The following is a 27,906-nucleotide window of genomic DNA, read 5'->3' as shown; positions in this document are numbered from 1 at the left end:
TTTGGTCGGCAGGTGAAGCAATTCTGTTTTGCTTAGGTTGAGTTTGAGGTGGCTAGTAGTCATCCAGGCTGAAATGTCAGACAGACAGGCAGAGATCCGCTCAGAGACGTGAGGGATATCTGAGGGAGGGAAGGAGAGGAAGAGTTGAGTATCATCGGCATAGCAATGATACGAGAAGGATGAGACGTGATAATGTTACCCAGAGATTTAGTGTAGAGGGAGAAGAGAAGGGGGACCGAGCCCTGGGGACACCCGTCCGCAGGGGGCGGGTGGCAGACAGGGTCCCTCTCCATGACACTTGGTAGGAGCGGTCATTGAGGTATGATGTCAGCGCAGAGCCAGCCACTCCTTTCCTGTGAGGGACACGAGGAGGATCTGATGGTTGACTGTGTCGAAGGCTGCAGGCGGGTCTAGGAGAATCAGGACAGAGGAGAGGCCTTTCGCTTTTGCTAAGTGAAGTGCCTCTGTAACCGCAATGAGGGCCGTTTCTGTGGAGTGACCAGTCCTGAAGCCTGACTGATTAGGGTATAGGTCAGGAGGTCATTCTGTAAGAGATAATCAGTGAGTTGGTTGGATACAGCACGTTCAAGTGTTTTCTTTCGACTATTCGGTTTGAATTGTTCCCAGTGACTATTGAATAGCAATTTTGTGAGTTTTGCCCATCCTTTAATAGTCTCAACAAATGCCCATGTGAAAAGTTCAGCATAGAACACAAGTTGATAGAAAAGTAATTCCTACTCTAATGTACGTTCTTTTAAAAATATATATTTTTCAGAACAATATACAAACAAACACACTCAGACAGTGTAAAGAAAAAGAAATACATTAAAAAAAATTCAATATTACAACACCATTACCTCCAATGTACGTTCTTGAATGATCACTCTGCCTTTAAAATGTCTGACAAAGTCATTTTTGATAATGTTATCATGCATCTTTTTTTATTATTATTATCTTCTGATATATTTCGCTATTATATCACATTATATATAGATGTTTTCTCTGTTACATCTCGTACAAACATCCTCTATGGCAGAAAAGTTCTCCTAGAAAAAACACCTTGACTTTCCAGTTAGTCAGTTAGACAGATGGTATGGTGGGTGGCAGTAGTTGATGGGTCATGAAAATAGGGGAGAAGTCATTCTACCATATAGTTATCAGGGTCCGCACAAGGTCCTTGAAGTGCTTAAAGTGCTTGATTAAAAGGCCTGGCATTAATTGAAAACAGCCAATTTTTTAACAAGGTGCTTAAAAAGTCCTTGAAATTCAAATCAACCATTCGCATTGAAAAAAAAAATCTGACGAGTCGCTGTCTTGCACGCTCCAACTGCTTTTCCTCATTTCTTCGCGTGTGATGCTCTAGCTGGCAAGCAGGCCAAGAAGATGTTTAAAAAAACAGCATTTAAAAGTAAATTGTATTCTTCGAGTGACATCCTTGAAAATGAAAAATAGTGCTTGGAAAAGTACTTAAAAGTCCTTGAATTTCATTTAGCAATGTCTGTGGGAACCCTGAGTTATGTGGGAAGGCTTTAGCAACATAACAGCTTATAACTTGTCACAACAATTTCTCCAGAATAAGGACCTAGTTTCATCTCCCCGCAACCCAACTTTGGGCCCCATATAGTGTTTGAAAGCCATTCTCTGAGGTCCACTAGCCAGCTACCCACTCAGCCAACCAACCAGTCTGTCTGTCAATCATGGGGCTTCCAGGCCTTTAGAAGATATCTGTGCTTTGATCAGTCTCTGTGTCTCCTTTTTATCACACGCCAATACACACACACACACGCACGCACACACACACACACACTGCTACAGCTACTGGTGCAGGACAGTGGTCTGACTTCCTTGTTTATTGGAAGGAAATTATAAAAGAAGGAAGGCTCATTACGTCACTGTGTAGCGCGTGAACGCACATTGGTGTTGCCAAGTGTGAAAACTAGGGCTGCAACTAACGATTATTTTGGTAGTCGATAGGGGTGGGGGGGGGTTAATCGATACGTAGTAGTATCGCGATACTTTGCGTGGCGATACTGTATCGATACAGGGACGCCAAGTATCGATATTTAATTATTCATTTAAAAAAATACATTTTGTATAAGGAAGTTGCATTGTTCATTTCAATACCTGTAATAGTACAGTAGTCCACACACACATGTGCATTCAGTTAAGTTGGAATATGACTGTAATACAAACAGTTCAGTTTGTCAGGTACATGCAACACAGATTACAGTGTTTACATCTGTCTGATTGAGAAAATACCATGTTCTGCAATAAAAATGATTGAAGTGAGATGAACAGACAACTTTATTTTATTAGATAAAACATGTTGACAGTTTTACTTTGCAGTAAAAAAAAAATAAAAAATGAAAAAAAAAAATATCGCAATATTCGCGATATATAGAGTATCGCGATAGTATCGTATCGCGAGATCTCTGGCGATTCCCACCCCTAGTAGTCGACTAATCTGTCGCAGGGTTTCCGTTAGAAAAAATTGTTGCCGGCCTCAGTGTCCGGTAGATTTCAATCTACCGGTCAAATGAGAGAAATTCCGGTCAGAGTTTATTGAGCTTAAAAACAATTGATAGGCAAAAGAATGACAACAAAACAAAAGAATGAAATCATCAAGGCATGTAGATTTATAATATTTTTACTTAAAACTAGGCTACTTTTGCGTATAAAGCCATTATATTCCAAATAAAATAAGTCCCGAGACTCCATGCTGCTGCCGACTTTAAATCAAATAGGTGTCTGTGGGCAGTCGCCCGACAATAATAAACAGCAGTCTGTTATAATCACATTTTTATGAGCTAACGAATTCCGTTATATTGGACATTTGTATTAATTATATCAAGCGAAGAACTGAGAAATTTGGCAGAGAGAGACGGCAACATTATCGTGGGTTTGCGTGACGACTCTCTCTCTCCACCTCCCAACGACTTATTTGCGAGAGTATGTCGATGCAGAGCAGCAGATTCAGCTGTTATTGGCTCTTTTCTGGCTCTATCTGGGGACCGCACAGCAGCGCCCCCCACCCAACATTGAATTGCCAATGGCTGAATTGGAGTACTGCAATGGCCGCTGTAATGGCCGCTGCTGCTCCGGCTCTGCAGCTACACATGCACTCGCAAAACCCAGCACTAAGCTCTCGCTGACAACATTATTATACCTGCTTGGTGAAGCAACGATGAAACAAATGTAATGATTGTTTCGTTCATCGCATAGGCTATTTAATTTTAGCCTATTTTAATACAATTCAAATAATCAAATTGTGCTTAGACTCGGGGAATTATTTTCACCGGACATTAAGACCGGAGAGATTAAATATGTCGGACTTCAACAGATTTTGCCGGTCAAATACCGGTAATTACCGGCTAACGGAAACGCTGATCTGTCGATTATTTTTTCAATTAGTCGACTAATCTAACGATTATTTCTGTCACACCCTCCATCTCTGCTTCCTGTGGGCGCGGCTCCTTTTCCGGGCTCTTGGCAGACTTCTTAGCTTAACATAACAGACCGACAGTAAGTTTGGGGGAACTAATGGGATAACTGGAGTTGCGACAAAAGTGCAACTAGGGCTAAAAACACAATGAAATAAAATAATAATAATAATAAATAATATATCCTTCTTAGCAGACTTCTTAGCTTAACATCCCAGGGAACTAATGGGATAACTGGGGATGTTGTTTGCTCCTGACAAGAGTCTCAAAGTCTGGGGTGATGGTAGACAAAGCAACTCTGAGGTCATGCTCAATGTCCAATCTGTTCCTCTGCTTTGTCTTCAGCTGGACCAGAGCTGAGAAGCCACTTTCACAAAGATAGGTAGTGCAAAAAAAAAAATTATAAAAAAAAATATATATATATATTTTTATTTGTATTTTTTAATACAACGCATCAACGCAAAAATTGGGCGTTGACGAGTTTTTATGATCGACGTCGTCGATTATGTCGACTAATCGTTGCAGCCCTAGTGAAAACTTAACATTAAATGCTATCGCCATCTCCTCATTTATGACCAGTCATTACCTCGGATGTCAGAATCATCTGCAATTTATTGCATTGTTAACTAGCTAATGTTTGATGTATTGGTTGGTATGTATTGTATTTTAAAACGGGCTTCAATAGAACTGGCACCAAGCAGAGCATAGACCGCTGGTGTTCTGACGTAATGACTCTTCCTTCTTTTATGGTTTCCTTGGTGTATTGGGCCAACTAGACCACTGCCTCAGTTGTTGAGAGAAACAGACGGATAGACAGGCAGAATTAAATTAAAAGCAGGGAGGTAAGAATCATACAGATGAAGAACTGTATGAATCTTACAGATGAAGAACCGTATGAATCATACAGTAATACAATATATATAAATATATTTTAAAAATATATAAATACATTACCATTTTATTTATGGATTGTTTATTTTTGGTCCCTTTTTAAAATAGGGTGTGCCCATGTAGAAACTTGTTATTCCTACACTGTTCACCTGATTTGGATGTAATACTCTCAAAGTAAAGCTGAAAGTCTGTACTTAAAGCACATCTTGATTGTTTAATTTCAAGTCCATTGTGGTGGTGTACAGAGACAAAATTGTGTCAATGTCCAAATATTTATGGACCTAACTATCACATTCAGAAACAGTTTGTGGCTGGGGTCTTAAATAATCCTGCAGGCTTTGTCCGTTGTATATATCCTGGATGGAGGGAAGCTCACAACCACAGATGTCCTGGGCTGTTCGCGTCAATACTTAAGGCAACCAACTTGCGTTCAGCGTTTCTCTGATTGGCCACGACGCCCATGTGACCGCGGCAGTGCGGAAATAGGCTGCATTCTATTGCCATGCTCTGCGACAAACTCTAACCTTAACCAACTCCGAAAGAATGCCTAAACTTAACCCTAACCTTAACCAACTCCGAAAGAATGCCTAAACTTAACCCTAACCTTAACACTTTGAGCGCCACCAGGGGGAGCCGTTAAACACCCCAGTATGCCACGCTCTTAAGGGGCTGATTTAGCGAAAACTCATGATTTCCGCGGATCGATTTCTATATTATATATTTTAGCTATGTGGAAATGGTTGGGCTCATTTGACAACATGCTAGTTGATGTACAATACGCCAAAAGCCGTTTGTTGATCCATGCCGTCGTTCGTTCACAATTCCACGCCAAAAAAGGTAAACATTGGCCGAAATCGAGGCGGATTTCCTGGAAGCGGAGTTATGAGGGTTTTTCTGCAGGAGCGCAAATCATATTTCCTCGTCTGAAACACATTATTCCAAGTGCAATAATGTCATACACTGTACACACACCACTTAGTGTTGTTTATCATTCATGAAATGCAATGCATATATTATATAGAGATATTTGTATCGATCACGTTGTATGCCTATATGCATTTTTATAATAATGTATATATATCGCTTCAATTTCACACAATTACTGTATACATCTCTCGGCATACTAATATCACATATAGACATTTTCAAGGTAAATCAAAATATCTATAGAAAAAGCAGCAATTTAGCAAAACTGCATACGCTTCACATTCCATAAATTGGGGGGGGGGGGCGGACATCATGATTGCATATAAATTATTCCAAGTGCATAACGTCGCACACTGTACACCACACCACTTAGTGGTGTTTATCATTCATGAAATGCAATGCATATAGTATATAGGGATATTTTTATATAGATTACGTTGTATGCCATATGTATTTTTATACTAATGTATATATATATCGCTTCAATTTCACACAATTACTGTATACATCTCTCAGCATACTAATATTACATATAGACATTTTCAAGGGAAATCAAAATATCTATAGAAAAAGCAGCAATTTAGCAAAACTGCATACGCTTCACATTCCATAAATTGGGGGGGGGGGGGGGGGGAGACATCATGATTGCATATAAATTATTCCAAGTGCATAATGTCACACACTGTACACCACACCACTTAGTGGTGTTTATCATTCATGAAATGCAATGCATATAGTATATATAGGGATATTTTTATCGATCACGTTGTATGCCTATATGCATTTTTATAATAATGTATATATATATAGCTTCAATTTCACACAATTACTGTATACATATCTCAGCATACTAATATGTTCACAGCTGTTTGTGATGAATTTACCTGCATATCATGGTATAGTCGTCCACAGGTATTCTGACACATGTAAACCCCCCCTTCCCATGCTGCTATGATGCCTGAATTTTTCCCAAGGGGATCAATAAAGGAATATCTTATCTTATTTTTGCATTGCATTATAATGTATTCTGTATATTATAATCTAAGACACACAAGTTATAAAAATCATTGCATTATAATGTATTATGTATATAATAAACACTTGACACTTGATGGAGTGGAAGAAATGTCTACTTCAGATAAGTAGTAATTGCATTAGCAAGTGCCCCATGTGTTCAACAGATACTCGGCACACATGTTGTAAAAAAAACATTGCATAATAATGTTCTGTATATACACACTTGACACTTGAAGTGTACAAGATTTATTCACCATTGGGTACACCATGTAAAGTGCATTCATTTTGACCCGAAAATATATAAATTAGCAAAAACGACATAAAATATTTAACCATTAGCTTGTGTGCACCATGTGTTCACACATGCTATAAAAAATCATTGCATACTAATGTCTTCTGTATGAAGTGGACATATATATATCTTCACTTCAGATGAAGCACCATTGGGTGTGTGCATCAGCACACATGTAAAGTGCATTCACATGCTATAAAAAAAAGCATAATGAACTGTGTATAACACTTGCCACTTGAAGTGGACAATATGTGTTCACTTCAGGTAAGGCACTATTTGGTACAACATGTACAGTGCATTGTTTTGACCTGGACATATATAAAGTAGCAAAAACAACATACAATGTGTAACCACCATGCATGCACGATTAGCTTAGCTTGTGTGCACCATGTGTTCATATATTCAAGTAGATTCATTTTCGACCTGGCAAAATGGCCGATGCACATATGTGCATGTAAAGTATGTTTAGTGTTGACCTGACAAAATGGCAGATAACCATTATGTTTGTGCATCAGAACACATATGTACATGTAAAGACCATGTGTTCAACCCATACTCGGCACACTATAAACACTTGACACTTGAAGTGTAAAAGATGTATTCACTTCAGATAAAAGCACCATTTTGGTACACCATGTAAAGTGCATTCACATGCTATAAAAAAGCATTGCATAATAATGAACTGTATATAACACTTGCCACTTGAAGTGGAAAATATGTGTTCACTTCAGGTAAAGCACTATTTGGTACAACATGTAAAGTGCATTGTTTTGACCTGGACATATATAAAGTAGCAAAAACAACATACAATGTGTAACCACCATGCATGCACGATTAGCTTAGCTTGTGTGCACCATGTGTTCATATATTCAAGTACATTCATTTTCGACCTGGCAAAATGGCCGATGCACATATGTACATGTAAAGTATGTTTAGTGTTGACCTGACAAAATGGCAGATAACCATTATGTTTGTGCATCAGAACACATATGTACATGTAAAGTGTGTTAGTTAGTAAAGTGAGCCACATGTACTCTGTGAAACTCTGTGAAAATGATCAGCAGCTAACACCAGGACACTGATGAACGGCATTGACAAGATAGACCAACATTGCTACTCTGAAAGTGGACCAAGAATAGTGTTTCAAATATATCCATGTGCACAGTAAATTTCGCAGAGTAAATTTTACTCAAACTGAGTCCATTTGAGCCCAAATGGACTCAGTCTATGTTAATATTCCGGTCTGGCTGAAATAGCTCCTGGAATCGGTTGACAAGGTAATCTAGGACCGGGCGTACTTTGTACAGTTTATCAGCCTTGTCTGCCGTCTCGTTGTTGCTAAAATGTAGGAACCTCCAAATGATCTGGTATCTATTGCGTGACATTGTGTTGGAGAAATGGGTGCAATGGAAACATTTTAGAGTTGACCAGTACAGTTTGAGTAAAATGTACTCAGTTTGAGTCAAATATACTCAGCGAAATGTGTGCCAACACCTTTGTTCTGTACAACCAGTAATACCTATATTGTGAAATACTTACACTATTTACAAGACACTATACAATATACTACACACCCTCAATACCCCTACGCTCTGCATCGTCTGGCCGCCTCAGACACATTGTTACTCAGCTGATAGAGTTGTGCCCGTCCTGATGACTTGTCGTACAGAACCTGTAAGTCACTTTGGATAAAAGCGTCAGCTAAATGACTAAATGTATACACTCATATATCATAACACATACTACGGGGAAGTACGCACCCATCCATATATATATATTTCATGGAGAGTGTTTCCACTCTTAGCACACAAAGAGAGCTTATGCTAGCGATAATGCTCAGCTAGCATAATCTCTCTTTGTGTGGTAGGGTGTGAAACACTCTTGATGTAGGGGGACTCCACACTTTGAGCAGTATGATCTGGTTTCCCGCCTAATGCCTTTTTTCTTACAGACACGGCACTCTCTCGTGGTATGCTTCTTCTTTGGGGTGGGTGGGTACTCCATAATATGCATTCTTAGCTGGCCATCCAACCTGCAGTGCGGATCTGTCTTTTGGGCCCTGGAAGATCCCTCCCACCTCACACCCCCCACCCCCCCCCCCCCACCTGCGGCACCTGCCTCTGCCTCACGTGCGGCACTGGCCACTGTCTGAGCTAAATCTGCTGCATCTGCCTCATCACACAAGTCAGTGATTATTTGTATTTGGAACTGCATAAGTGTCTTGTGCGGTCCTGTTGGCTGTCTGGCTCTGTACAGAACATAGGCATTGGCCATGGCTATTTGAATCAAATAGACTACGAACTTCTTGGTCCACTTTGCAGTCTTCCTAATGAACGGATAGTACGCGATATGTTGATCTAATTTGTCGACCCCGTTCATGGACAAATTATATGAAAGCACGCAGTCTGGCTTCATGACCGTTACCTGCTCCTTTGAACCCTTCTGCCAGACGCGTGTTTCCATTAGAGTGCCCTGGTGAAAGCTGCTGATCATTTTGACAATCCGCTTGTCTCTCCAGGCGAGAACCATGACCCGTTTGTTGTGCAGGGCCATGGTCTCGCCCACCAACAGCTCAACATTGGTTACACGCTTTATCTGCGCCGGTTCTCCCCTGTGCATCCTCAAGGTACCGCAGATGTGGGTCCTCAACTGTAGGAGTATGTCAGACAGGGACACACTGTTGTAAAAATTATCCATAAACAAACAATATCCCTGGCCTGCCAAACGTCCTAGGAGCCCAACGACCATGTCCTTGAGGGGTGCATAGTCCCCACAAAATGGCCGCAGTGAAAAGCAGTAACCAGTGCGAGAATCACAGAGCACATATGACCTGATCGCATATTTGGTGGGCTTCAGGGGGCTGAATACTCGAAATGTTAGTTTGCCACGCCAGGCCAGCATCCCCTCGTCTATGCTAATATTCTTGTCTGGCTGAAATAGCTCCTGGAATCGGTTGACAAGGTAGTCAAGGACCGGGCGTACTTTGTACATTTTATCACCCTTGTCTGCCGTCTCATTGTTGCTAAAATGTAGGAACCTCCAAATGACCTGGTATCTATTGCGTGACATTGTTTTGGAGAAATAGGCGCAATGGAAATATTTTAGAGTTGACCAGTACATATAGAGTGCTGGCTTCTGACTGATCCCCGTTAGGAATAGTATTCCTAGAAACTTCCACAACTCCGCAATGGTGACAGGCGTCCACTTGCGTAGCCTGTTACTCACCCTGTTGGGATCAACGATGGCCATTGTTTGTTCGGCGTACAAGTTTGTTTGATGTACAATGCCACCTATGAGTTCGTCGGTGAGGAACAGCCGCAGAAAGGCAAGGGGTTTGGTGGATGTGATGGTGGCCGCATCTTGTAGTGGTCCTGGCTCTGCATCAAAGGTAATTTTGGTTGGCACAAAATTATCTTTGATCCACTCATCATGGCTCCCACCAGCTGTGCTTTTACGGCCTCTGCCCCGGCCTCTGCCACGGCCTCGACCTTAGCCTGTAAATTATGAGATTACAATAACTAACTGGTATAATACAATGCACATACTGTAGACACATTCATATAATACATATTTAGAAACTTGTGTGAGTGAATGCTCAGCGTGGAGATTGTCTTCATCGTCATCCGTCTCTGCCTCAGCAGCTGGGCCTTTCGGGCCTCTCGCTGAAATAACAAGGAACGTCAGCTTTGTCACAATGCATGAGAGAGAGAGAGATAGAGAGAGAGCGAGATATATACACTATACATACCTATCGGAGATGTGCATGGTCTCCTTGCAGTCCGCATAGCAACGTCGATATCGGAGTCATTGTCGGACTCCATGTCGTCTCTCGCCCCTTCCTCCACAGAGTATGTGTCAGAATCTGCAATAAAAAACAGTAAGTCAGATTTTTTAGAGAGAGAGAGAGGAGAGGACACACACACCATTTAGAGAGATGGAGATGGAGAGAGAGAGATAGGAGAGGAGATGATATGAGAGGAGAGGAGAGGAGATGCGATGAGAGGAGAGGAAAGGAGAGGAGAGACACACACGCACACACACGCGTGTGTGTCTCTCCTCTCCTCTCATATCATCTCCTATCTCTCTCTCTCTCTCAGAGAGAGAGAGATAGAGAGAGAGAGACAGAGAGAGAGAGCGATACAGAGAGAGAGAGAGATAGGAGAGGAGATGATATGAGAGGAGAGGAGAGACACACACACACGCGTGTGTGTCTCTCCTCGCCTCTCATCTCCTCTCCTCTCCTCTCCCCTCATATCATCTCCTCTCCTATCTCTCTCTCTCTCTCTGTATCTCTCTCTCTCTCTGTCTCTCTCTCTATCTCTCTCTCTGTCTCTCTCTCTCTCTCTCTCTGATGATATGAGAGAGAGAGAGACAGAGAGAGAGAGAAAGAGATAGAGAGAGAGAGAGAGAGAGAGAGAGAGAGAGAGAGAGAGAGAGAGAGAGAGAGAGAGAGAGAGAGAGAGAGAGTAGATGAGGAGGAGAGGATCAAGGTGATTTACACATCAAAACATTGCTATAAGGGGGGATGGGGGGGAGGGGGAATACTCACACCTGGCTATATTGACACAACCCCCACTCAGAGAGAGAGAGAGACAGACAGACAGACAGAGAGATAGGAGAGGAGAGGAAAGACACACGCACGCGTGTGTGTCTCTCCTCTTCTCTCATATCATCTCCTATCTCTCTCTCTCAGTCTCTCTCTTGCACTTTGCATAAATCATAAACATGTTGTTGTCGTTATTTGCTCTTTCTATATTGTATAATTGCTATGCTGATATGTACACCATAACCACATGCACATTGACGCCACACAACCAACATGCAGTAACCAAACATCAAAGATACAACCAACCCCCCATTTCACGGGGTATAAATCACACGTGGCTATATGCGTTCACAAAATGTTCTAACAATCTAATCAAAATGAATTAAACAATCCATACCCAAGCGACGATTGTACGGCCATACCCCATCGCGTTCTTGCATGTGTTCGTCCTCTCTGTCGTCCTCTCTGTCCTCTCTGCCTATAAAGATATATATAATGAATCAGTTAGTTGCGTTTCAGCATCAATGGTCATATACAAACTTTCAATCATAGAGTAACTAGGTCATACATCACGTGCATTTCGCTTTACATTACATTGATTAAACACATGCATATATTCGCGTTACTGTGTATATACCCCGCGTTACAGACGCAATATAGCGACACAATAATAATAATTCATTGATTTTGTATAGCACTTTTCAAAGACCCACAGTCGCTGATAATATGCATACGCTACACATGAATATATTAGCTTGCAATGTATCTACAAACATTCGATCATACGAGATACATCACGTACATGGATTCAATAAACACATGCATATATTCGCGTTACACAGGCCTTGAATTGACCATTTATTGGATTGAAATTACCTGGCGTCCACTCGTCAAGATCGTCCACATCAATGTCGACCTCAGACTCGTCCGAGCTGTGCGACGACGGCGGCGATACATGATGGGTCTTTGCAACCCGCTTCCTTGTGGCCCTGACCGGGGGCGGCGAATCGATCGGGGTCGGAGGGCCGGCGGCAACGGCCACGACCGGAGAACTGATCGGTACCGGAGGGCCGGCGGCAGCGGCCACGATCGGAGAACTGATCGGTACCGGAGGGCCGGCGGCAGCGGCCACGACCGGAGAACTGATCGGTACCGGAGGGCCGGCGGCAGCGGCCACGACCGGAGAACTGATCGGTACCGGAGGGCCGGCGGCAGTCGCCACGGCCGGAGAACTGATCTGTGCCGGAGGCCTCACCTGCGGCGGAGGTTCACGGCTTGGGCCAGCGGCAGCTGGTGCTACCGGGGCCTGGGCGAACGGCAGTGTGGTCTGCACGTATCGGTCCGGGAGTTTGCCCCTCCTAGACTTCCTCATTCTCGGCATTGTGAATACCTACGCTCAACTATGGACTATAAAAACGGCTATAAAAATCTACTAACTAGTGTTACTAAAACACGGACTAAGCACTTATCTAAAAGCGCTGTACTCGCTACAGTACTGTGCAACTAATATTACCTGGTACCACAAAAGAAAATAAGTATTACAAAATGAAGAAAATATATTATCAATCACTACTACTACTAGAAATACTATCAATACTACTATCAATGCTCAGGTGTGCTCAGGTTAAATATCAGGTGGGCAGGTCATGATCTTTACTATCGACCAATCACAGCAGAGATCTATCATCCTTATAATAATGCAGGTAGACTGACTGATAACATTATACATGTTACAACATAGGGCTATACTGCCACCTAGCGGATTCGAGCGAAGTTGCATGTCTAGACGTTCAGAAATGTGGTAGCAAGATGGCCGCTGATGTCTAGTTTATGAAAATCAAAAAAATAAATCAAAAAATCCGAGAAATCTCGTGAGTGGCATTCAGCGTTCGGGGTGGCAGTGAGTGGCATAGAAAGTGTTAACCAACTCCGAAAGAATGCCTAAACTTAACCGGCGAAAGAAATATTGCCATGCTCTAAGTCAAACTCTAACCTTAACCAACTCCGAAAGAATGCCTAAACTTAACCCTAACCTTAACCAACTCCGAAAGAATGCCTAAACTTAACCGGCGAAAGAAAGACGTTTATATAGAGAGACGATAAATTTATTAAACGTAAAAAAAAAATCAATAAACCAGTTTCACACATTCTAGTTGGCTAACCGCTCTGCACCATGCCACTCCCACACCTTGGCTTGAGAGAATTTCACAATCTTATGATTGGCTGTATGCAAGTGTGTGTTATGCAGTTGTCAGTGATGCACATGGAACTAGGTCCTACTCCTAGTAATACTATCAAGCAGTTGAGATCGGTGGCGCTCGTTTTCGACAAGGCTGATCAAGTCTAACAATAGCATAGGCAACAGGCACCCAATTCATATGAGAAGTGATAACAAACCGGCTAGTGTTATAGCTATATCTAGACAGTTAGATAACATTAGCAAGCTGAATGAGTATAAATTGAATAAGTTTACTAGCTGGCATATCCCTTTGACATTCAAACAGGAGCTGTATCATAGCCTCTGTGAACAGAACTAGATTTACATTAGCATAGTGTAATCTAATAACCATTAGCATTGCTAATGTCAGTGTTTTCTACTCAACAGTTCAGATGACTTGTTGGCTTACATGAATCCCTGCAATGTAATGAATGGTTTGAGTCTTATTCACTGATGTTAGCAATGCTACTTGCGATTAGTGTTATGCTAGGTTACGTTTATCTACTTCTGTTCTCTGAGGATCTGGTAAAGCTCCTGTGTGTTGCTGGTGAATGAAGGTTTCTTGCATACAAACATATTGTCATGGTTTGATATCCAGTTTTCAGAGCTAACTGGTTGGCTGGGCTACTTTTCTGTTTCAGTGTGTGAGGTCACTCCGATTGGTCTACTTTTTTTTAAGCAACATAAGCAATATTTATTTTTCCTATGAAGGGACAAGATAATGGGGCACAATCATATTAATGCTGACAGAAAATTTAAATCTTGAAGATGTAGTTTTTTAAGCCCACTTTTTAGTCCCAGACACTGAAGTGTCAAAGAGACCTAGCCGGCCCAGATGGTCACATGACTGTCCACTTCATTCCAATCTGCTCCATTCCAATCGGCCAGTTGGGGCACTTCAACCCCATTACCGTAGCAACCCTGCCGCTGTGCCTCCTGCCGGGGTTTGGAAGTTTGTTGTGTGCCGGTGTGTGTGAGAGTGGGAGAAGTCGTGTATGTACGAGGGAAGGTGTGTGTGAACAGCGTGTGTGCAGAACACAGTCAGAGGCTGGTACGGGTTGTCAGGTATGTTCTCCTCTGATCACTCCTCTCTGTCATCTTCCTCCTCTCTTTCCTCTTCCTCCTCCTCCTCTCTGTCCTCCTCCTCTTCCTCCTCTTCCTCTTATCTGTCATCTTCCTCCTCCTCTCTGTCCTCTTCCTCCTCTCTGTCCTATTCCTCCTCTCTGTCATCGTCCTCCTTTCTGTCCTCTTCCTCCTCTCTGTCCTCCTCCTCCTGTCCTCTTCTTCCTCTTAGCTGTCATCTTCCTTCTCCTCTGTCCTCTTCCTCCTCTTCCTCCTCCTCTCTTTCATCTTCCTCCTCCTCTCTGTCCTCCTCCTCTTCCTCCTCCTCTCCCTAAACACTAACCAGACCTGAAAAAGTATGTATTTATGAACTACTGGGAGGAGTACTTAAAGGAACACGCCAACATTATGTGAAATGTGCTTACCGTCTTCTCCAGACTTGGACAAGAAGATAGATAACAGTTTCCTCTGTGCATTCAGTTGAAAGCTATCCGGCTGCAAGCTAGCCTAGCTTAGCACAAATGAATGGAAGTGGATAATGGGGTGCAAAAACCACGGTCCGGTACGTACCTCGGTTTGGAAGTCACGGTTCACGGTTTATTCCGGTACAGTGGGGGGGAAGTTTGCAGAACGTGGCTTTCCATGTTCCACTCGGGGGTGACATAGTGTGACGTTACTTACTGTTAAGTAACTTGCGGTAGCTCGGGATGTCCACCCATCGGTAGTGAGAGCGATGCCTTGGATAAGTCGTGGACAACTGTAGCGTGTGCTTGTTTATACAGAGCTGGTATGACTTGCTGGCTGAAATACGGACGAGAGGGAACTACGTAGCGGGGCTCTATTACTTTTAACATGTGCTTAAACCCTGTGTTCTCGACAACGGAGTATGGTCGCAGATCTGCTGCTATAAAAACACCTATGTTATTTTGCTTTGGCCCGGTTTGAATTAATAGCGAGATGCTGCTTGAATGTCACGGGGAGCTGGGTTTGCACTAGGGTCTGTTTCTTCCTTGTACCAGTGATATTCACATTCGGGTGATGCCGTTTCAAATGCGTGATAAAGTTCGACGTACTGCCAGCGACATACCCGATCTCAGCTGAACAATGCCGGCACATAGCTTTAGTGCGATCCACCTGTCTTTGTCCATTGCTGTAGTTAACTGGGAATCCGAAATGATCCCAAACGGGATACAAGAATGTTGTGGGAGCATCTTTTAGCTCTGGCTTGTCAGTTAGTATTGTACCCGCCATACTAAGGCTAATATGCTATGCTGAATTACAGCTATCGCTCAGCGTGGCTGCGTGCTGCGTGGGATGAACAAACAACATCCGGTTAGTTGTGCACGTTATATTTGGGACGGGGGGATTTAAATTCTGCAAAAAAAGGTTCTGTACTGTTGCAATCGTTCGGTACACAGCGCATACTGTACCGGAGGACCACATTGAGGCGGTACAGTACGGATACGCGTACCGTTACACCCCTAGCGGATATGGATCAGCTAGCCTACTGTAGCTTTTGGCCAAAAACACCTCTCCCTGTGTTTTAAGCTAGGCTAGCTGATCCTTATCCGCTTCCATTCTTTTGGAAGTGAGGCTAGCTTGCAGCTAGATAGCTTTCTACTGAATGCACAGAGAGGACATTGGTATCTATCTTCTCGGGGTGACAGTGACTAAGGAGGTAGAGTGGTCGTCTGGTAACCAGAAGGTTCCCGGTTTGATTATGGCTCTTCCTGGCAGCGAGTCGAAGTGTCCTTGAGCAAGACACTTAACTGATGTGTCTTCTTCACAACGTGATGCTGTGCTGCACCACTAGGACCATGATAGATTCTTATGTTCTCCTCTGATCACTCCTCTCTGTCATCTTCCTCCTCCTCTCTTTCCTCTTCCTCCTCATATCTGTCCTCTTCCTCTCTGTCCTCTTCCTCTTCTCTGTCCTCTTTCTCCTCTGTCCTATTCCCCCTCTCTGTCATCTTCCTCCTTTCTGTCCTCTTCCTCCTCCTCTTCCTCCTTCTGTCCTCTTCTTCCTCTTATCTGTAACATGACTTTACAAAGACATAGTATATGTGTACTTATGCACGCTATAGAAGCGGGTTGAAAAATCTTATTTCCTGATCGCACACACACACAGACACACACATATGGCACACGCTGATATATAGGTGAAAATGGCTCTGATTATCCCAAGACTGGTAAAATAGATTCCTTACCTAAGATCAGATGTTCTCCAAAAAGATTATTCCAATTCCTGATCACCATTCCAAATATTGATTGCGTTTATTGATCCAACGCTGGGTACTGGAAACACACATTTTCCGCTGTTCTGGTGGTGGTTTTTTTTCTCCATGCGTTTCATTCAATCCAATCCAAAGGGGTGCAGTACCATCCAGAGAGATGATAGGGGGCGGTATTTTCCCTGTTCGAGTTCAGACAGATCCCCACTGGTAACGTGAGGCTAGATTGATGAAAAATGAATGGAAATCGATAATAAAAAAATAACGAAAACGAGATCTCTCGTCTCTCTGGCACTCAATGGTTGGCATGAACTAACGAGAAATCTCGTCGTTAACACTCAAAGTCTTAACAGCAGCCACACAGTGACCATGTTAACAGCAGCCACACAGTGACCATGTTAACAGGTCTGAGCAGCCAGCCACACAGTGACCATGTTAACAGGTCTGAGCAGCCAGCCACACAGTGACCATGTTAACAGGTTAGAGCAGCCAGCCACACAGTGACCATGTTAACAGGTTAGAGCAGCCAGCCACACAGTGACCATGTTAACAGGTTAGAGCAGCCACACAGTGACCATGTTAACAGGTTAGAGCAGCCAGCCACACAGTGACCATTTTAACGGGTTAGAGCAGCCACACAGTGACCATTTTAACGGGTCAGAGCAGCTACACAGTGACCATGTTAACAGATTAGAGCAGCTACACAGTGACCATGTTAACAGGTTAGAGCAGCCAGCCACACAGTGACCATGTTAACAGGTTAGAGCAGCCACACAGTGACCATGTTAACAGGTTAGAGCAGCCAGCCACACAGTGACCATGTTAACAGGTTAGAGCAGCCACACAGTGACCATGTTAACAGGTTAGAGCAGCCACACAGTGACCATGTTAACAGGTTAGAGCAGCTACACAGTGACCATGTTAACAGGTCAGAGCAGCTACACAGTGACCATGTTAACAGGTCAGAGCAGCCACACAGTGACCATGTTAACAGGTTAGAGCAGCCACACAGTGACCATGTTAACAGGTTAGAGCAGCCACACAGTGACCATGTTAACAGGTTAGAGCAGCCACACAGTGACCATGTTAACAGGTTAGAGCAGCCACACAGTGACCATGTTAACAGGTCAGAGCAGCTACACAGTGACCATGTTAACAGGTTAGAGCAGCCAGCTACACAGTGACCATGTTAACAGGTCAGAGCAGCTACACAGTGACCATGCTAACAGGTTAGAGCAGCCACACAGTGACCATGTTAACAGGTTAGAGCAGCCACACAGTGACCATGTTAACAGGTTAGAGCAGCCACACAGTGACCATGTTAACAGGTCAGAGCAGCTACACAGTGACCATGTTAACAGGTTAGAGCAGCCAGCCACACAGTGACCATGTTAACAGGTTAGAGCAGCCACACAGTGACCATGTTAACAGGTCAGAGCAGCCACACAGTGACCATGTTAACAGGTTAGAGCAGCTCCACAGTGACCATGTTAACAGGTTAGAGCAGCCACACAACACAGCCCATGTTAACAGGTCAGAGCAGCCACACAGTGACCATGTTAACAGGTTAGAGCAGCCACACAGTGACCATGTTAACAGGTTAGAGCAGCTCCACAGTGACCATGTTAACAGGTTAGAGCAGCCACACAGTGACCATGTTAACAGGTCTGAGCAGCCAGCCACACAGTGACCATGTTAACAGGTTAGAGCAGCCACACAGTGACCATGTTAACAGGTTAGAGCAGCCACACAGTGACCATGTTAACAGGTTAGAGCAGCCACACAGTGACCATGTTAACAGGTTAGAGCAGCCACACAGTGACCATGTTAACAGGTTAGAGCAGCCACACAGTGACCATGTTAACAGGTTAGAGCAGCCACACAGTGACCATGTTAACAGGTCAGAGCAGCCACACAGTGACCATGTTAACAGGTTAGAGCAGCCACACAGTGACCATGTTAACAGGTTAGAGCAGCCACACAGTGACCATGTTAACAGGTCAGAGCAGCCACACAGTGACCATGTTAACAGGTTAGAGCAGCCACACAGTGACCATGTTAACAGGTTAGAGCAGCCACACAACACAGCCCATGTTAGTAGGGATATCCCTACTAACAACTATGCGCCCCGGGCCAATGTAACTATTGGTTGAGGGGCGCAATATAAATAAATGTATCATATATCAACTTATGTTAGCATCTCCAACACATTGCCTTGTAACACTGGGAAATGTAATAACCTTTCAAAATGTAATAACCTTTTCTGATCTCCAGAATCAGATTTGAAGACCACTTACAATCCATCTTTCAGAATGGAAATGGAGGAATATCAAGGCCAAATGCTACTCCATCTCTCTCTTTATCTCTCTCTCCCTCAAAGTGAATGGTTGGCACTAGGGCTGCAACTAACGATTATTTTGGTAATTGACTAATAACGATTATTTTTGTCATTCGATTAGTCGACTAATCTAACGATTATTTTTGTCACACCCTCAATCTCTGCTTCCTGTCGGCATGGCTCCTTCTCCAATGCATGTTTTACCTCACATGCTCAAGTCTGCACACCTGTGAATGTCACCCTGTTGTCCAGTCCCTCTGCCTTAACAGTTAACTTAACATAACATGATGATCCCATAGCAAATTAAAATAATGACTCATGAAACATTTGAATTTGGATCTTAAGCAACTTTAAATCTAAATTGATTGATTGAATTGATTGATTGATTGATTGAAATTGATTGAAAAGTTTATTAACAGATTGCAGAATGGGTACAGTACAGTACAGCTCAATACATACAATTGTTAAGGGGATGCAGACCAGAGAAAGACTTTCGTCTTGTTTACATCAGGGTCCCCCATTTTCAATTCATCATAACATATATGACATACATGACATACAGATAGACAGTACTGCTACATCTATACATTTATAACATATCAGATTTGCAAATACAGTACTGTTTGTGATACAAAAGTGTCCAGAAAAAGAGTGTATATACATTTGACGTAGAAACTGTACATTGGAGGAGGTTGGGTGGGTGGGGTTGGGTGGGTGGGTGGGGGCTGTACATTGGAGGTGGGGGGGGGGGGGGGGGGGGGGGACACACATTGTACACTGTACATTGGAATACTGACAAAGCCATACTTGGTCATTTACTGTACAACTAGGTTAGGACATGTATTTGTAGGTTAGGAAATGTATTTGAACAATACAACAATCACTCATAACAAGATAAATAAATTAAATAATACAAATTAAAGTGGAAGTGTTTAAATAACTGAAAAAATATATAGCAGTCTTCTTAGCTTAACATCCCAGGGAACTAATGGGATAACTGGAGATGTTGTTTGCTCCTGACAAGAGTCTCAAAGTCTAGGGTGATGGTAGACAAAGCAACTCTGAGGTCATGCTCAATGTCCAATCTGTTCCTCTGCTTTGTCTTCAGCTGGACCAGAGCTGAGAAGCCACTTTCACAAAAATGGGTAGTAAAAAAAAAAAAAAAAAAGGTAATAAAAATATTTTTTTTATGACTAATCGACGCAAATATTCTGCGTCGCCGAGTTTTTATGATCGACGTCGTCGATTATGTCGACTAATCGTTGCATCCCTAGTTGGCACTAAAATTAGTATGCTCCATCTCTGAGTTGGGTCATAATTTCTAGGCTTGCCTAGTCTTGTTATACAGGTAATATTATTCATACTGGTTTAAAATTTAAATAAACAATTACACTGTTTTTCTAGATTTTGAGCTATCCCCAAATAGAAGCCTGTCCCAAATATAGGCCAGTTGTGTTTAATAATTTAGGCAAATAAAATCCTGGGCTAATAATTGGAAGTTGTATCATAATTAAGTGAAATAGACCTGTCTATGTCTCTGAGTTTGTCTTCATCAGGTAAATAGACAACATTTTGTATCTGTGTAAGCATAGACATATAACAAAACAACTAAATGAACAAATTAATTGGTTGTTCAGTAAACCTATATGTGTGTCTGTCTCTCTCTTGATCAGAAAAAAGCCAAAGGAGAGGAGCTGTTTGAGCAGATCATGTACCACCTGGACATCGTGGAGAAGGATTACTTTGGACTACGCTTCATGGACTCTGCACAAGTGCCGGTAAGAATGGAACCCTCACAGTCTCTAGATTATATTGTAGTGTTTTGATTTTTACTGTTGCCTGTTGCTTTTACTGTGGTCTGTTGATTTTACTGTGTAGTCTATTGCTTTTACTATAGTATGTTGATTTACTGTAAATGGTAAATGGCTGCTTTTTTATATAGTGCTTTTATCCAAAGCGCTTTACAATTTGTTACTCTAGACGACTTTTTATTTAAATTGTTTTTATTGGTTTTTAAGGTTCAACAACATTATATACATACGTACAAACATACATACAATACATGACTACAATACCTAAAATAAATGAAAAATAAAGTAGACAAAAAGAGAAAAAGAAAAATAATAATAATAATAAAAGAAAATTGCATTGTTCTTATACAGGTTGTCACGTGCCATACAGAAATTGCCTATATATCCGGTGGTGCAAGGGAGGGAGTCATACGCAAAGGTTGTGTTCATGGAACACAATCCTGTACGACTCTCGGTGGGAGGGAAGGGTAGGGGATTTTTATTTGTATATATGTATGTTTTTAAGCTCGGCTCTCAACGGGACCTCACTAGTGGGATGTATATCTATTATTGCCTCGCACTCTAGAAGCATTACCAAAAATTACAATGCAACATGTATAGACTATGGCTAGTTTGAATATAATGATATGGAACACCGGGGGAATAAATAACCAACTCAAACGCAAAAGCGTGCTCACACTGATGAAAAAAGAACATGTGGACATTGCTCTGCTAAGCGAAACGCACATTCTAGGGAAAGACATAGATAAATTAGCGGACAACATATACCATAATATCAGTCACTCTTCTATTGGTACGAGAACTCGGGGTGTAGCCATAGTCGTTAAACGTAAGTTGAATATTGTACTAAAGGGAGTATGGTCTGATGTAGAAGGCCGGATAACTATAGCTAAGATTGAACATAAGAACAGGAAAATAGCGTTGATAGCGGTATACGCCCCAAATTTGTACGAAGAAGATTTCTTCACTACACTAACCAATGCAATGTTAGACATTCCCGATTACTCATTTATAATAGGAGCAGATTTTAATGCCATCTGGAACCCAAGGATGGACAAATCTTACCTCGCCTTTTCCAGCGAACAAAAGAATTCATCGAAGGCATTAAAGGATTGGTCGAAGATTACAGGTGTAAATGACTTATGGCGGTTACTTAATCCCACGACCCGAAAGTACTCTTGTTGATCTGCGAGACATAATACACTATCCAGAATAGATTATGTCTTTGCATCACAGAGACTATTTGATAATTATGAAGTGGAAATGATACCCAACGCACTATCAGATCACTGTTATTTACTCCTTAAAGGTACATTTGGTATACTATCCTCCCGAGCCCCAAGATGGCGATTTAACTCGTTGCTGCTTAATAACAAGGAATTCATTACACAACTCAAAGAAGCTCTTATAGTATTCCAACGGGAGAATGCAAACTCGGTGCAAGACCCCAGAATAATATGGATGTCGGTAAAGGGAATGATCAAAGATTTCACAGATAGCTTTTCCTCCAAAATGCGCAAGAATCAATGCACAAAACTGGCTGAGCTGGAAACGCTTTACTCAACGTTATTTAATTCTCTAAAATACAACAACTCAACTCGACTAGAAAATCAAGTTAACGTACTAAAAATAGAGATCAATGCCATATACAGACAACAATCGGAAATACAAATACGCAGCACAAGACAACAGCAGTACTCCCATGGTTCCAAACCCAGCCACCTATTAGCCATGCGATTAAGAATTAATGCAACATTTGCAGATATAACTACCATTAGAGCACAACAAGTACTTGTAACAGATCCTGTAAAAATAAACGATACATTCAAAGTATTCTACTCCGACTTATATAAATCAGAAACGACCTTCGATCAAAACAAAATGGACACATTTCTTAATCAAATTACGCTCTGCCAGACAGGGTTGTCCTCTTAGTCCCGGACTGTTCAATCTATCATTAGAGCCTTTAGCACAATATATAAGACAATCCCAATCCATAGAACCAATCGTAATCAAGGGCACACAACAAAAAATTAGTTTATATGCGGACGATGTAATATTGTTCATGCAAAACCCCAACACCACATTGCCTCATCTGCTCAAGTTGATTGAGGACTTTGGTGATTTATCGGGATTTAAGATAAATTGGCCGAAGTCGGCTTTCCTTCCACTTAACACCCCTGCAAAAAAAGATACAACCCTCCCAGGACAGATACCGATGGTAAAACATTTCAGATGCTTGGGAGTGGAAATATTCCCTACCATAAGACAAACGGTGAAGCACAACTACACAAAAATCCAAAACAAAATCAAAGACGACCTTGATAAACTTAAACTTAAAAACACAGTACAAGCACGGATATCAATAGTTAAGATGGATGTACTACCTAAAATCAACTTCTTCAGTTCAATGCTACCGTTACCCCCTCCAGAGGGTTACTGGAAAAGATTACACTCCTCCACATACAAATTTATTTGGAATAACAAACCACCACGTATAAAAAGATCCACCGCACAGAGAAATAAAGCAGATGGTGGCATGGCATTTCCAGATTTTTTCCTATATTTTAAGGCGTACACATTAAGTCCATTGACAACATGGTTTGACTCCCAAGCATTAGCATCCTGGAGAAAAATAGAAGAAAACATAGTAGCCCCACATAGACTGAAGGACATAGCATACACTAAACTACCAATCAAGCACTGTGAACGAAAATTTGGCCCCATAATTACTCATGCGATCCGGATATGGCGTGAATCACAAAAAAAAAATCCTAACCCACAAAAATGGCACAATTATACTCCCTTATTCAATAACAATGCACTCTTAATTGGAAAACGACCTATAAGATTCCCTATATGGGAAGAGCAAGGCATACACTCATTAGGGGATGTTTTTAACAAACAGGGTTTTTGTAGTGATAAAGAAATACGCAAAAAATGTAATCTCACCAAGTCCACATGGCTTTTTCACAAACAGTTAGAGCTATGTTTGAAGTCTCACGGTGTTCCATTAGACAGACCAATTGATCACCACAGATACCACAAATTCTTCTACGCAAGAGAGACATCGAGAGGTTTTGTTTCAGAATTTTATCATCAATTACTAACGTCCTCGTATGAAACCCTCCAACTAGACTCTGTCTGGAGGAGGGATATACCAGACCTGGAAAATTACTTTGATTGGCAAGGAGCCTGGGCAAATGTCCGACTTACATCAAGGAACCCGGATCATCAACAAATCAATCTTAACTATATTCACAGGACATACTTGACTCCTATAAGACTGTGCCGAATGGGGCTTAAACAAGATTCCAAATGCACCCAATGTACAAATGGGGACGAAGGGACATTTATGCACATGTATTGGGACTGCTCACCAGTTAAGGCATTCTGGAAAGATGTGACCCAACAAATATCAAAACTCGTATCTTGGAATATACCTGTACACCCCTCGGTATTACTATTGAATGATGTTTTTGAGTTTGCAGTGAATCCACAGCTAAAGAGATTGGTTTTATCGGGTATCACAGTAGCCAAAAAGCTGATCGCATCACGCTGGTTTCAACCGGAAAAAATTTGCCGTAAAGTTTGGTTTCTTACATATCTCGATGTAATTTACCATGAAATATCTACAGCAAGAATTCTGGGTCTCAATGAATCCAAAATGTCAATGTGGTTAGAAGTGGTGGAGAGAATAAAAGCTAGCTTATAATGGTAGTGTCTGGTTAGGTGCGAGGGATAGTGGAGGTACTTCTCAAGGTGGGGTCCGGGAGGGGGGGGTTCGAGCTGAGCATAGGTGTGTAGGTTTTTTAGATAACAGGTATTAGGGGTATATCTTATATAAGACAACTAACTAAAATGTGATCTCATTGGATGTGCCCTGACAATTAATGCTTGTATATCTTATCGTGTGTTGTCATGTTTGTTTATATGTTTGTTTAAAAAATAATAAAAAAATAAAATACAAAAAAAAGAAATTGCCTATCTAATAAATCACCGTCTTATGCCTAAGCATCCTCATCCGGGAATTTTAGATTAAAAGAATCAAAAAATGTCTGCCAAACTTGGAAGAATTTCTGGGTAGAGCCCCTGGTGGAGTATTTAAGTCTCAAGTTTTAGGTGTGCCATCACATCTTCGACCCAGCGTCTATGTGATGGAGGAATGGCTGACTTCCAGTTAAGCAAAATAAGGCGTCTAACCAACAAAGAGGAGAAGGCCACAGCATCTGATTGAGTGACAGATACCCTAATTTAGCCAGGGAGCACTCTAAAACTGCAACCAAGTGGTTAGGGCTGATCTCCCTGTCACACATGAAGGAAAAGGTTTCAAAAACAGAAAGCCAGAATCGGGATAGTGATGGGCATGACCAGAACATATGGCAGAGAGTGGCTGGAGCCTGATGGCACCTGGGGCAGGTCGGATCCACATCTGGGTAGATCTCGGCAAGTCTGCTCTTAGAGAGGTGTAGTCTATGAAATACCTTGAATTGGAGTAATCCATGTCTGATGCAGACAGATGATGAATGTATTATTTTAATTGCCAATTGCCAAGAATCGTCAGGGATTTCAAGTCCCATATCCTTACCCCATGACTCCCTGATACGGTCCAGTGATGGAGATGCCATCTCTTGGATATCACTGTATAGTGAACTCACTATCCTCTTTTGTTTTGGGTCTCCCTCCAGCCACTTATCAAGCCACCTATCCGGTTGAAGTACAGGAAAAGAAGCAAAATATTTCTTTACAAAACCCTGCACCTGTAAATATCTGAAAAAATTTGAGCGGGGAATGTCATACCCGCCTACCAACTGTTCAAAGGACATAAACAGCCCTTCTTTAAACAGGTCCTTCACCTTCTTTAGCCCCTTTCCGGCCCATGTTTTGAATGCTGCATCCATGAGTGAGGGCATAAAAAGTGCATTAGATGCAATTCGGAGACGGGGCAAGGCTTGTTTAAGTGAGTCCTAAACTGTGCCCATATACGGAGTGAGCCAATCACCATGGGGTTATTTGAGAGGCGCTTTTTACTGAGTGGCAGTGGAGCACACACTAGTGAGGATAGTGATACCGGGTGGGCAGAGTGTTGTTCCATGTCAACCCACACCATTCCGCCTCCCCAATGTGATGCAGCCAATGGATGTTTGCCGCCCAATAGAATTGCAAACAAATTGGGAGTGCTAATCGGATAATCCTCCATCCTCTTTCGGTCTTTCCAAGAATGCCCTTCTAATACGCGGGGTGGTCTTATTCCAGATAAAGGTTGAAATAAATGTATCTAATTCTTTGAAAAAGGATTTGGGGATAAAGACGGGCACTGTTTGAAACAAAAATAGGAACCTGGGCATAATTGTCATCTTGATTGAGTTAATCCTGCCAGCTAGTGATAGGGGAAGTGTTGACCAGCGAGCAAGATCTTGTTTAGCCTTATCCAGGGCTGGTTTAAGGTTTAGCTTAAATAAGTCACTATACTTGCGTGTCACAGTCACTCCCAGGTATGTGAAAGACTCGGAGATTATCTTCAGTGGGTATGTCTCGAACGACATCCTTCGAGCTAGATCATTAACCGGAAACAACAAGCTCTTAGAGAGGTTAATTTTGTATCCTGAGAACTTGCCAAAATTTGAGATAATATCTAGTGCCTTCGGGATGGAAACATGGGGATCGGACAGGTACAGGATCAGGTCATCTGCATAAAGTGATAGTGTATGTGTTTGGCCGCCCCTAGAAATACCTGTGAGGCCCGCATCACTCCTCAGAGCGACCGCCAGTGGTTCAATGGCGAGATCGAACAATAAGGGACTCAATCCGCAACCCTGTCTAGTGCCCCTCCCTATCTGAAAGTATTTGGAAATAGTCTTATTGGTTCGGACCGAGGCCTGTGGTGAAACATACAAGACCCTAATCCAAGTGCGGAAAGTGGGCCCGAACCCAAACCTCTCTAAAGTTGTGAAAAGATATTCATATTCAATGCGATCAAACGCTTTCTGAGCATCGAGAGATAACAGAACCTCTGCCGTGGGCGGGGCTTCAGGAGAGTATATGATAGTGAACAGCCTACGTATGTTACCAAAAAGCTGACGCTCCAGAATAAAGCCTGTTTGATCCGGGTGTACCACTGTATGAATAACTGACTCCAGTCTACTGGCTAAAACTTTGGTTAAAATCTTATAATCGCAGCACAGCAAACTGATTGGCCGATACGATTCACACTTCAGAGGGTCTTTTCCTTTTTTAAGAAGGACTGATATTGTGGCCTGAGTCATTGTGGGTGGGAGTGACTCCCGTTCCAATGCCTCTGCATATACATCTTTTAAAATAGGAATTAGTTTGAGAGAGAATGTTTTTAAAAATTATATTGGGAAGCCGTCCGGCCCTGGGGCTTTGCCACCCTTCATCTTCCTGATAGCTCGATCAATTTCAGCCACAGATATATTGCGGGCAAGATCAGACCTATCCTGGTCACTTAAGGTCTGCAAATCAAGATCATAGAGAAACTGCGCCATCTGTATATCCTTCCTCTTCTCAGAGGTGTAAAGGTTCTCATAGAACTCCTTAAATAGGTTATTAATGATTTTTTGATCGGTAGCTATTCCATCTGAAGTGTCAATCTCGGCAATAAGTCCGGCCTCTGCAGACTGTCTTAGCTGGTGACATAGCAATTTGCTGGCTCGTTCCCCATGTTCATAAAACTCCTAGCGAGATTTAAGATGAAGCTCCTCCACTGCCACAGTGGACAGGATGTCAAATTATGTCTGCAGAGTAATTCTCTCCTTGTAGAGGTCAGTGGATGGTGAGGCTGAGTGTTTATGGTCAATATCTTTTAATAGGGAAGTCAGTTCATTGAGGCGCGTTGAGCATCTCTTATTCAGACCGGCATTAAAAGCTATTATCTGGCCCCGCAAGTATGCTTTCATCTCTTCCCAGAAGTTGGCTTGTGTCCAGATGTTTGTTAGTTTCTATGAAAAAATCTATTTGGAAGTTAATAAAATCAACAAACTTTTCTTTCGACAATAAGCATGAGTTCAGCCGCCATATTCGTTGTGGTGGTTCATTATTTGGAAATCCCAGTGCCATTGTAACTGGGCCATGATCTGAGATAACAATACTCTCACAATCGCTTGACTTAAGAA

At 42.2% G+C, this 27,906-nt stretch overlaps 1 protein-coding gene across 2 annotated transcripts in view; it reads left to right on the top strand.

The window, feature by feature from the left end:
* The window catches only part of epb41l5 (erythrocyte membrane protein band 4.1 like 5), a 293,764-nt gene that overhangs the window by 88,668 nt on the left and 177,190 nt on the right, over nt 1-27,906 (top strand). For both annotated transcript variants that reach the window (XM_084313933.1, XM_084313934.1), the window contains exon 3: nt 20,636-20,740. In XM_084313933.1, the coding sequence (XP_084170059.1) occupies nt 20,636-20,740 (105 nt within the window). The remainder of the gene's footprint in view (nt 1-20,635; nt 20,741-27,906) is intronic.

Source organism: Notolepis coatsorum (assembly GCF_963971535.1).
Source record: "Notolepis coatsorum genome assembly, chromosome: 5".
NCBI classification, from domain to species: Eukaryota; Metazoa; Chordata; class Actinopteri; order Aulopiformes; family Paralepididae; genus Notolepis; species Notolepis coatsorum.
The sequence above is the reverse complement of the archived record's forward strand: the minus strand, read 5'-3'. Positions and strand labels throughout refer to the sequence as shown.